This window comes from Notamacropus eugenii, chromosome 6 (assembly GCF_028372415.1).
Source record: "Notamacropus eugenii isolate mMacEug1 chromosome 6, mMacEug1.pri_v2, whole genome shotgun sequence".
NCBI lineage: Eukaryota > Metazoa > Chordata > Mammalia > Diprotodontia > Macropodidae > Notamacropus > Notamacropus eugenii.
In genome coordinates, this window is record NC_092877.1 from 281194075 (window position 1) to 281206569 (window position 12495).

At 35.7% G+C, this 12495-nt stretch overlaps 1 protein-coding gene across 1 annotated transcript in view; it reads right to left on the reverse strand.

The window, feature by feature from the left end:
* The window catches only part of TDRD3 (tudor domain containing 3), a 185020-nt gene that overhangs the window by 3796 nt on the left and 168729 nt on the right, over positions 1–12495 (reverse strand). The window contains exon 13 of the mRNA XM_072617065.1: positions 5277–5404. Within this exon, the coding sequence (XP_072473166.1) occupies positions 5285–5404 (120 nt within the window). The 3' untranslated portion in view covers positions 5277–5284. The remainder of the gene's footprint in view (positions 1–5276; positions 5405–12495) is intronic.

Sequence of the window (12495 nt, forward strand, 5' to 3'; positions counted from 1 at the left end):
TTGTATTTTCTCTGTTGGTGAATGTAATTAAAGAAGATTGTTGACCCCTCAAAAGTTGTTTTCCTTTTAGAAAAGCAGTAGATGTAAGAACCTGTACCAGCAGGCCATCCTGGATGTGTCAGGGTGCTTGCTGTTACAGCAAGTAGCAAACTTCTTCAGTTTTCCCATCTATCAAATGAGCTGGAAAAGGAAATAGCAAACCACTCCAGTATCTCTGCCAGGAAAATCCCAAATGGAGTTGTGAAGAGTCAGACACAACTGAAAAATAACTGAACAACAACCTCTAATATGTTTTTACTATGTAGTATAATTATTTGTACATGTCATGTCCCTCTTCTAGACTATAAGATTCATGATGGCAGAAACTATGTGTTACTTATATAAATTTTATATCTCACTCTGCTGAGAACAGCACCCATACTTCAAATAACAGTCGACTTCAAGGATGAAGGTAATACTGAAGACAGGTAAAGATGTTTAATAATAAACATGTTGGAGAGAATTCTGGGAAGATGGTAGAGTAGGTCAGAAAATACCTAGGTCTCCAGATTTCCCCCACAAATAAGACAAAATAGCACCTAACGGTGAATGTAGAGTGGTAAAAATAAACAAGAGTTGGAGTCCTGGGACAACAGGAAAAATCTGAAGATAAATCCTAGGATCAAGATTTGGTTCCTGTGAATTGTAAAGACCTCCAAGCTAATTCTGCTGAAATAACAAACTGTAAGCCCTGGGGATAGCTGGGTGTAATGGCAAGTAAAATAGTATCTTTTGCTGGTTTTGTTTTAGTATCATCAAAAAGTATAATGCCTCTATGTGAATGTGACTAAGGAGGATCTTTCCCCATCCATTGTCAGGCCTGGGAAGATTTGTAAGAAGGTCCATTCCTTTTGTTAATGATGCACTAGTTCTCAAGGGATGTGATGCCCTCTGGCTCTAAAAAGTGTACAAAGACTCTGAGGTGGGGGTTTTATTTTGGGGCATACTGACTAGAAGTATTTATTTGGCCAGAAGAAGATTCTGAGAAGCTGCTAAGGAGCCCCCTGGCTTTGAGAACCCAGATGTCTGTGCTTCTCTCTCTGGTAACTATGGTCAGACAGTTGGACCTGTCTGTTAATGGTCAGGCAGAGGAAGCCATGTCTGTTAATCTTTGATTTCTCTGTATTATCTTTGAAGTTCAGGGTGTTGATTCCCCTGAACTAGGTGAAATGATATGTGTTTGGTTAAAGGAATGATACATGTGCTTAATTAAAGTGATTGTTAACCCCTCAAAAGTTGCCTTTTCTTTTATGAATGCAGACCTAAGAATCTAGCAGGTCTCCCTTTGTATGTTGAGGTGCTTACTGATACATTAGATTAGGAGTTGGGCATCTGAGGGAGAAAGATTGACAGAACCTCTGCTGATAAGGGATGCCAGGCCCAGCTGTGCTGCTGAGACATGGCCTTGGATAAGAAGGAAGGAGCACATGCCCCATGAGTGCAGAAGCAGTGCAGTGGGGATAGCACTGGCTGTGGCCACTTACATAAAGGCAGAGTTTTTGGTTTCATTTTCAGGCCAGAGGGAAGAATGAAAAGAATAACTGAGGCCAGAGGCACAACCCCCCTCATCCCAGGACTAGAGGATATTACAATAAGAAGCTGCTACTAATTATGAAAAAAAAAGGCACGCAAAGGAGAAAGAACCCAATAATAGAAAGTTACTATGGGAATGAGAAGACATCTCTAGATGTTCTAGAAGTTCATCTTCAGAGAAGGATACCAAAGCAAAAAAAGCCTTTCCTATCCCCAAAGAGTAATGTCAAATGGTCACTTGCTAAAAAAGAATTCACAGAAGAATTTTAAAAAGACTTTAAAAATCAAATGAGAGAGACTGAGGGGGAAAAAAAAAAGAACAATCCAAAAAAAACCAAAAAAATTATGAAAAGAAAATCAAACCAACTTGAAAAGGAGACCCTGAATCTTAAGGAAAAAAACCACTCCTTGAAAATTAGAATTGGGAAAGGGGAAGCCAGCAAAGTTTAAGAAATCAAGAAATAAGGAATGAAGAAAGAGAAGAGAATGTGAAACATCTCCTAAGAAAAACAACTGAGAAAAACCCAGATGAGAATATATCAAGAAGAGAAAATATAAGAATAATCAGACTATCTGAAAGCTACAACAAAAGAATCTTAATACAATAACACAAAAAAAAAATTAAGGAAAATTGTCCTGAAGTATTAGAACAAGAGGACAGAGCAGAAATAGAAAAACTACATCAATCACCACCTGAAAGAGATCCTTTGAGGAAAACCTAGAGAAATATCATAGTCAAATTCCAAAACCCCCAGCTCAAGGAAAAAAATATTATGAGCAATAAGGAAAAAACAATTCAAATATGGCAGAGTCAATATTAGAATCACACAGTAAGTGGCGACAATAAAAGAGTACAGGTCTTGGAACACTATATGAAAGAGAAAAAAACCCAGGGCTTCTGGTCAAAAATCTAATACCCAGAAAAATTAAGCATAATCCTGAATGGGGAAAAAAATGAAGATTCAATGAATTGCCAGACTTTCAGGATTTTGTTGCAAACAAACCTGAAATCAACAGAAAATTTGACATGCAAGATATCAAAGATTAAGTACAAGAGATTCAATAAGGACAGACTGTTTACTTGTTATATGAAGAAATGTAAACCATAGGTCTAAAATTGTTATTAGTAACAAGATAGTTTGAAAGAAAGATTAAGGTAAAGCTGAGAATGATGTAATTCTCTAAAGTAAAAACATTTAGGAAAAGGTAAAAAGAGTAAATATCTTATACAAAAGAGGTGAGAGAGGAAGAACTGACACAGAGGAATTAGATGGGGCAGGAGAACTGGTAGTTCTGGAACCCTACTCTCATCAGGAATGGGTTAAAGATGGAACAACACACACACACACACACATACACACATACACACACACACACGGGTCTAAAGGCTTCTAAATCCATTAAAAAATAAAAGGCTAAGGGGATAAGGAGGAAGGAGAGGATAAAAGAGGGATTTTTTAGAGGGAACCCTACTCACATAAGATCTGGGTTAAAAAGAGAACAAAATATACATTCACAAGAGAATAAAAGTCTTCTAAACTTATAAAGAAATAGGAGGGTGAGGGAATAGGATGGGGGCAATTATAGAAAAGTATCTAGATGAATGAGAATGGGATAAAAAGGGAATAAGATCTATTTAGAGGGCTACAAAAGTCTTCTAAATTCAGACAGGAACAAGATAGTAAGGGGAAAAGTAGGGGGGAGAGGATAAGGAGGGAATGTGTGGAGGTGGGGTAGGTTAAGTAATAGTTGATCTTCCAAGAATAAATCCTACAGTCTTACTGTTTTTGAAGAAATGACTCCAAAGTACTTTGCCTGTTCTATCATTATTATCTCTAACAAAAATCTGATTAGAGTAATGGGCAGCCAAAGAAGACACTGAGAGCATACTGAGATTAAAACTACTGGTTGAAAAATATGAGGTACAGCATATTTTAATAGATTTTAAAGCTTTAGATAAGAAAAAAAGAAAAATCTCCCTTTTAGAAAATTTTAGCAACATTATCAGGCATGTTAACAATGCTGAATTTTGAAATGTTACAGTTTCATATTCGGTTTCATGAGTCTTTATAAGCTTTCTCTTCAATTAAATGAAAATACCATAAATGATAAATACATTTTTCCCAGCTGAGCTTTAATTACCAAAGTCAAAGCCCATGTGTTTGGATTATTCTCTTATTCAAATTGTTTTTGGCAATAAGATGTTTATAATGATAGCATCTTTGGCTGCCAGAAAAAATTCATCTGGCATCAGGTATCAAAAATTCTCTTGATATTTCATATTTTCAGTGTTAGCCAATAAACCAAAAGGTAGCAAGCATCCTGAGCACACACTTGCAGCAGAGGCAATCTTCATGAATCTGCAATTCCATAAGGAAGTTTCAGATAGTTTACATACAGAGATGGATGCAATTTGCCCTGGGGGAACCAGAGACCAGAAAGATTTCTGCATTATCTTAATATCTATTTCAACATATAGCTAGAAATTTTCTCAGCTTTCACAAAAAAGAAAAAAAGTCATTCAATTATAAGAACGCTGGTCAAGTTAAAATTATATTTTCCGTATAGTTAGTAAGCAGACTTCTCATATATGAATTTGGCTTTGTTTTTTAAGTTACTTAGTGGATATAGGTTTGAACATACATACATACACACACACATACCACATTATATACATATATACATTGTTTAGAATTTAAATATTGTTCTTGTTCAGTCCTTTAGTCATGTCTGACTCATGGTGACTCTATGGACTATACTGCCCATGCAGCAAAGACTCTGGAAGAGTTTGCCATTTTTTTTTTCTCTAGTAGATTAAGGCAAAAGAGGTTAAGTGGTTTGCCTAGGGTCACACAGCTAGTAAGTGTCTGAGGCTAGATTTGAAGTCAGGTCCTCCTGACTCCAGGCCCAGCACTCTATCACTGAGCCACCTAGCTGCCTTTATTATAATATATAATAATGTGTAATATGTGTTTAGTCATATCCTCATTTTCATATATATATATATATACATGCATTCATATCTCACATTTCATATATGTATTTCATATATACATATACGTAACTTTGCCCCCTTAATATTATTGATTAAGGACAAAATTTGAAATAGTAGAGGAAGGAGACATTTAAAAAAAAAAACTGCCTCAATGATTAGTGTGACTTCAAGATACATGATGCCTCCTCCTACTATGTCTTTTCCATCTGTTTTAATGGTGCTGATTTTCGGGCAGCCCTTCTCTCTCCTAAACTCCTTAAAATGAAAGCCACATGATTATAGTCAAATAAACAATCTTGTTACTAAAGTCATACTGAGGAGCTATTTTCCTTCCTTCAAACATGAAATTATGTGAAGAGTAAAGCCAATTCTCAATTATCTAGATCAGTGGATTTTCCCTACTTTTTCTTCTTCCTGCATTTGCTTCCTAATTGTCCAACTTTTAACTACTTCCCTGTTGGCAAGTGTCACCAGGAGGTGGGCAAGAGCAGAGAAAAAAATTAACCTTTACTCAGACAGCTATGGGAGGCTTGGTAGAAAAAAAGGTTAAGGATAGTAGCATTTCATATAATGTTTCTGTCCTACCTGTGATTTTAAAATATTTGTGATTTCCATATGGCTTATGACATTGTCAAGAGTTAGATCCTATAGGTGAAATAGGAACAATACCTTTTCTTACATGAAAACCATTATGTGATGTCATATTTACCTGTTTGCTCAGTTTCTAGCCCGGGGAGGCTGGTAAAATTGCTGGGTTGGCCTTGTTGATCGTCTGGGCTGGCCATCACCCCCTCTTCGGAACTCAAGTGTTTGATCATAGGTACCTTCTTCTTCTTCCTGTATGCAAACAGCATGGATTTAAAAGTTCAAGAGAACTTGGAGATTCATCAGTCATATACATAGATACACCCTACTTATCAAGCTACCCCTAGGTTGACACTTGCTAATTTCCGCCATGGAGGGGGAAGGGGGAAGCAAAGACAATTAAAGTCTAAGAACTAGTCCTTGGGAATAAGAGCAAAATTTATAACAGAATTCTTAAAAAGAAATATTTTCATTCTAAAATATTGGCATTAATGCTTCATTAATTTAAACTGAGAGTATATAATTCAAATGCAGGAAATTAAGTTTTAGTCAATTTTTCTGGCATATTGTGGCTCATAAAAATTTTCAGTTGTTTACAAAATTTATAGAAAGTAAAGAACATTTTACCAACTATCTGCAATCATTTGATATACTATTCCATATAATTAAGAATATTCTATCTGGAGACAGGAAAAAATTAAACAGCTTTGAATAAAGGGATGACAATGCAGTCTCAGTGTTAAGGAAGTCATATTTGAGAAAGACTACTAAGGTAAGAAACGCCTTCCTATTTTCTTCCTCTTCATTCTCTTTCCTACTGAGAAGGTAAATTTTTCAGTTTAAGAAACAGACCTGGTAAATTAGGATATGCAGATTAAGTAACAGAGAGGGCAGGTTTAATTATAATATTCAAAAAGAACTTAGAAGCAACAAAAGGTCCAAAGTCACAGCAGTTTCTGTCACATTTCTATTTCAGTTTTCTAAAATTCAAAGTAGTAATAGAATTATCTTCTCAAAGAGAGAAAAAAAAGATTCTTGGTTATGTTTACAAAAGGAACAAAATGTCTTCTACTAAGTTCAGAATTTAAATTGCAATTATATTTCCAGAGAATAATGAGTTGCATAATTTTAGCAATTTATCTTTTTTTAAAGGACTTTCTGCTATACTTTTCCCTCCTTTATTCCATTTAACAATACAGGAAACTGGACCAAAGGATGAGTTTTTAATCTTTAAATTTTTATAGATATGACTATAGTAATTTTGCTGATATAAAAAAAGTTTGATTATATCATCACAGCATCTTTCTATTATTTAGTAGTTATATTAAATACTGACATATGCTTACTAATCTTTATTATTAACTATCTCATAGAAGATCATTAAAACTGAAGATATTATTCCTATTTTACACAGAGGACACAGTGGCTTGAGAAGTTATATGATTTTGCCCAGGGAACTGAGTACTTTAAGAAAACTGGAATTAGAATGTCAATGCTGTCAGGCTATACAGCTTAATCTTTCTAGCCACTTTATATGTAAAAAAAAGAATAAATAGTAGCCAAAAAGCTAATGATCCTTCTTTAGGGTTATCTAAAAAAATAATAGAACAGAGGAATCTCAATACAACATATTTGGTGCAATCCAATAAACACATTATAGAAATGAACCTTTAGATCAGCTCTTTTCTATGGCATTTTTCATTAATGATCAATCTCAAAATGTTTAGATACATTAGGTATCAATTCTATACTTTAGCAAGGCAATTTTACTGCTGGAATATGAAAGAGGAAGGGTATTCAAGGAAGGAAAGAGGATTTTTTTTTCTCTCATCATTCTAGCTGCTGCTCTAAATGGTCACAGTCAAATATTATAGCTGAATTTGAAAAGGAGCTATTTAATTTTATGAGTAATGGAAACATTTGTAGCTTTGCATATTAATACAGAAGGAAGAAAAATGCCTATTTGGCACTGCAGGAGATTATTTCAATCATCAGAAAGGAATATTATTTTTTACATACAGCACTGCAGAATTAGCTAGGAGTGTTACTAAAGGCATCTAAAATTCTGTGAAATACCAATCCTACAGACACTGCCAGTGGTAGAAAGAATGAAGTGGGTCTATTTAGCCAACTGTTCTCATCTTGTCTAAAAGATTCATAGACTATAGTGACCAGAACTAATTAATTGCCTTAACAGAAACAACTGATAACGTGACTTGACAGTCCTTCACAATAGGAAAAATGAAATTCTTTCATACCATTATGACTTTACTGTATCTTTAAAAATTAAAGAGTAAGCTAGGAATAATAATTTCTCTAACTTCCATTAAAATCAAAAGTAAAAATTCATCTTTTTCTCAAAGTTGTTTTCTCTCTCCTTTCTCCATTCCCCTTTCTTTCCTTCCTTCTTTCCACTGTCTTTCAAGCAGATATGGAGCAACTCTAGCCACTCCAACATTCTCCTTAAGCCAGTAACTAATTCATTGCATTGAAGTGGAGTTAAAGTCATATTAGATAACATATGATTTATATTAGGATATTTAGAAGTTTCATATTTGAATATAAATTCCTTTGCTCATAATCCTTTTCAATCATCTTACTTTCTGTTTTGCAATAAATTAAAAGTAGTCCAACTTGCAGACAGAAATTTTTTATATTTCAATTTTGAAATTCTGGAATATGAGAAATAAGAGAATATTAAAATTGGAAATTACTTTAGAAATTATCTAGTCTGATTCACTCATTCTATATAGTAGGAAACTAAGGCCTAGGGCTTAAGTGTGACTCAAGGTCATAGAGTGCAAACAATTGCAGGTACTAGACTAACACTTTTGACTCCCAGTCTAGTATTCTTAAAATGCATTTTTTAAAATTCCTCATGTCCAACCCCAACGTTTAATATTTTAAGAATAATTCATTCACTCAATTATTTCATTCAACAACATTTACAACTATTATGTGATAGGTAATGGGGAGGATACAGGGTTAAATAAGACACAGTCCCTGTCCTTAAGAAGTTTACTATCACATAGGGGAGGCATGATGAGACATGAAAAACTAATATTAGAGCTCTTAAGAGGTAAAGAAATGATGGGAATGTTACATGCCTTTATTCCATATATTTCAATTGTTTTGCTTCTTAATCAAAATTTTTTAAATCTCTGGTTTCTAAATATCAAATAAAAGCTTTAAAATTCAATGTGCTTAGACTCACCAGTTTACGGTTCATATGAATGTCAAAATTAAAAATAGAATAATTTAAAAACCTAATAATCACTGCTCAAAACAATCATGAAACAAGTGATGTTTGGGGGGGGAAAGGTCAAAGTGTTTGTCCAAATATGAGATATGCTCTAAATCATCTATTAAAATACATCTGACAAACCATAGCTATTACCTTGGTTGTCTACACCTAAGCACTACCATAAACTGTGTACTACCAATAATAGCATTTCTATAGTGCTTTAAGATTTGCAAAGAGCTTTACATATGTTATCTAAATTGATAACACAACAACTCTAAGAGGTAGGTGCTATTATTATTATCATCCCCATTTTACAGATGAGAAAGTGAAGCTAGGAGAGGATAAGTGATTCCTCTAGGCTTACAGAGCTAATAAGCATCTCAGGCAATATATGAACTCAGTTTTTCTGATTCCAAGTCCAGCACTCTAGGCGTCCTGCACCACCATACATAATATGTATGAAGTGGAAAAGCTGTACCTACATGTACTGTAGCATGTCACCATGTCCAAAACAGAACTAATTTTTTATATGTATTTTTTATTAATTTATTTTTAGTTTTCCAACATTCACTTCCACAAGATTTTGAGTTCCAAATTTTCTCCCCTCTACCCACTCCAAGACAGTGTGCATTCTGATTACCCCTTCCCCTCAATCTGTCCTCCCTTCTATCACACTCCCTTCTTCTCTTAACCCCTTTCCCTCTATTTTCTTGTAGGGCAAGACAGATTTTTACACCCCATTGCCTGTATGTCTTATTTCTCAGTTGTATGTAAAAACAATATTTAACATACATTTTTAAAACTTTGAGTTCCAACTTCTCTCCCTCCCTCCCTACCCATTCCCCCTGAGAAGGCAAGAAATTCCATACAGGTTATACATGTGTAGTCATGCAAAACACTTCCATAATAGTCATGTTGTGAAAGACTAACTATATTTCCCTCCATCCTATCCTGCCCCAGAACTAATTTTTTTCTCCAAATCTATCCCTCCTCCAAATTTTCTCTTTTCTGCTGAACAGATATAAGAGCAAGCAAAGTACAATCTTTTGCTGGTTTTGTTTTAGTATAATCAAGAAGCATAATGCCTCTGTTTGTTCCAGGATCCAGGGCCATTTAGATGGTAAGGCCAAGGATCCTGGAAGGGTGGAGTGTGATGGCAAGCAAAATAGGATCTTTTGCTGTTTTTGTTTTAGTATAATCAAGTGCCTCTGACTGAATCTTGCCTTTATCAATCAAGAGTCTTTACCAGGTGTAAAGTACAGAAACAAGAGTTTCTTTAACTAGAAACAGTATATGTATTTGTACTGTTAATTATTTTAATGTGATTAAAGATCTTTCCTACCCATTAAGGGGAATTTGATTAGGGAAGATTTGTCTCGAAGATCCATGCCTTTTGTTAATGAGGCACTGGTTCTCAAGGTTTGTGGTACCCTTTGGTTCTAAAAAATGTATAAATACCCTGAGCTGAGGTTTTACTTTAGTGCTGTTTTTGGAAGTGTCTGTTTGGCCAGAGGAGGACTCTGGGACGCTGCTAAGGAGACATCCCCCCCCCCCACCTGGTTTTGAAAACCCAGATGCCTGTGCTTCCCTCTCTGGTAACTAGGGTCAGACAGTTGGACCTGTCTGTTGAATTATGGTCAGGGAGAGGAAGGCATGTCTGTTGATCTTTGATTTCTTTGTATTTTCTTTGAAGTTCAGGGTGCTGACTCCCTTGAACTAGGTGAATGATATACATACTTGGTTAAAAGAACAATACATGTGCTTGTTTAAAGTGATTGCTAACTCCTCAAAAGTTGCCTTTCCTTTTATAAATGCACATCTGAGAACCTGTGATAGCAAGCTCCTCATGTATGTTGGGGCGCTTACTGATACAACCACCAGTTCATAATCTCCCTCTCTCTCACCTTTCATGGCCAACCAGTGGACAAATCTTGTTGATTCTGCCTCTAATATTATTCCTCCCATCTAGTCCCTTCATATAGCCTCTACCCTATCATACAAATGGAGGACTGCACACATTAAGATCCAGGACAAACCTTAGATGTCAAAATCCAATAAGCCCTTCTTTTACAGATGAGGCAAGTTGGGCCCTAAAAGGTAATGTGTTTTGGCCACAGTTACAAACAGATAGCAAGTAGCAGAGTGGAATTTACACTCAGGACCTCTGATTCCTGCAGTTTTTCCTACCTTCCTACTATGAGGTTGGAGATGCAGGGATGGGGAGGAGAGATTTTTTTTTTTGACCTTTTCCTGAAGCAAGGTCAAGTAGACCTAGACAGTTTTTGAAACAAGCAGCTGGTCTTTTGCACTTACATGCCCACATTTCTGAAACTCTGTCCCCTAACCCAGTTGTTCTTATACTATTCTAAGTCTCTCACTCCCTTTACTACCTCTTCCAAATTAAAATTAAAAAATATGGTTTCCTTTAGCTGAGTTCTACTAGAGAAGCAGAGGACCAAGCAATCTGATTGGACTAATTTATATCAAGGTATTGATGACTGATTACTTAAATCCTCTAGAGATATTTGTAATTTTAAATGAAATAGCCAAATACATACCTCAGTTTCAGGTAATATAACAATGAAAAGGGAATAAGCATTTATTAAATATGTACATGTGCCAAGCACTGTGCTAAATGGATTTGATCCTCACAACTCTGGGATGTAGGTGCTAACATTATTTAGGCAGGCAATAGTTAATTGACTTGCCCAGGGTAACAAAGTTAGGAAGTGCCTCAGAGTGGATTTGAACTCAGGTGTTCCTGACTCTATCCATTGCACCACTTTGCTGAAGCGAATATTTCAAGCATTGTGGGAAGATATTTTGAGGAAGAGAGTCAAATAAAAAGGCAAAATGTTTCTATCTCAGAGTTTATTTACTCCTTAAACAATTATTTCCTCATTATAGTTCATCAGCCTGAGGCTAAGACAATTTAGAAGCATTATAACAGTTCTCTAAACATAAACATAAAAAAGGATTCACATATAATAAATAGTTAAATTCAATTTAACAAAAAATTTACTGTGTCTAGTATTTGAAAGGTCCACTACAGACACATGCTAGTTGTGTGACCAAGTGAGACATTTTGCTAAAGACAAAAACAAAGTTCCTGCTGTCAAGGGGTTTACATTCTACTGGGGGTAGGGGCGGGGTGGAGGATAGAAACATGTTCTACAACTATGATGCTAACCAGAGGGTAAGGAGAGGAATTAGGAAAGGCTTTGCTGTGGAGGTGATGCCTGAATTGAACCTGGAAAGACAGAAAAGTTTTCTGAGAGGCAGAGATGAAAAGCATGAGCATTCTGGGAGGCATGGAAACAGCTTACATATTTTTATGTATGACTCCTAAGTTACACACTTGAATGGGAGGGGTATGGGTGAGTATCATCAATAGAATTAGAGAACTTTGGAAAGGTAATGTGGTACAATGGATAGAGCACTGGCGTTAGAGTTAGGAACACCTGTTTTGAATCTTGCCTCACATTCTTCCTATGTGAGCCTGTGTAAGTCATTAGCTTAACCTCTGTACTTCAGATTTCTCACTTGTAAAATAAGGGGGTTGGATTCAATAACCTCCTAGATCTCTTCTAGCTCTAAATCAGTTATCTACTACAGGAAATTCAGTAGCACACACCATACAGGCAGTAGATGATGAATGGAGTTCTAGAGAAAAAAAAAGAGAGATGTGGAGTCATGTTGAAGAAATGGAAACAGAAAATGTATTTGTCTATAGATGTCTATATGTATACATGTACACTATGAGAGAAATGTAAAGCAAATCTTTGTGTGCATTTATTCTCAAAAAATTCCGTACCTAAATCTTTCTTGCCAACCCCAAAGGCAGCTAATTCAACGTATAACTAGATGAGACTTCAAGATTTCAGTTAGCTGAAGAGGGGAGGGAGGGAGGAAGGAAGGGAGGAAGGGAGGAAGGAAGGAAGGAAGGAAGGAAGGAAGGAAGGAAGGAAGGAAGGAAGGAAGGAAGGAAGGAAGGAAGGAAGGAAGGAAGGAAGGAAGGAAGGAAGGATGGTTAAGACCCTTAGAAAGGAGAGAGGGCTTAGTTTGGTAGACATTCAAATCAGGAATACAGAAGATGGAA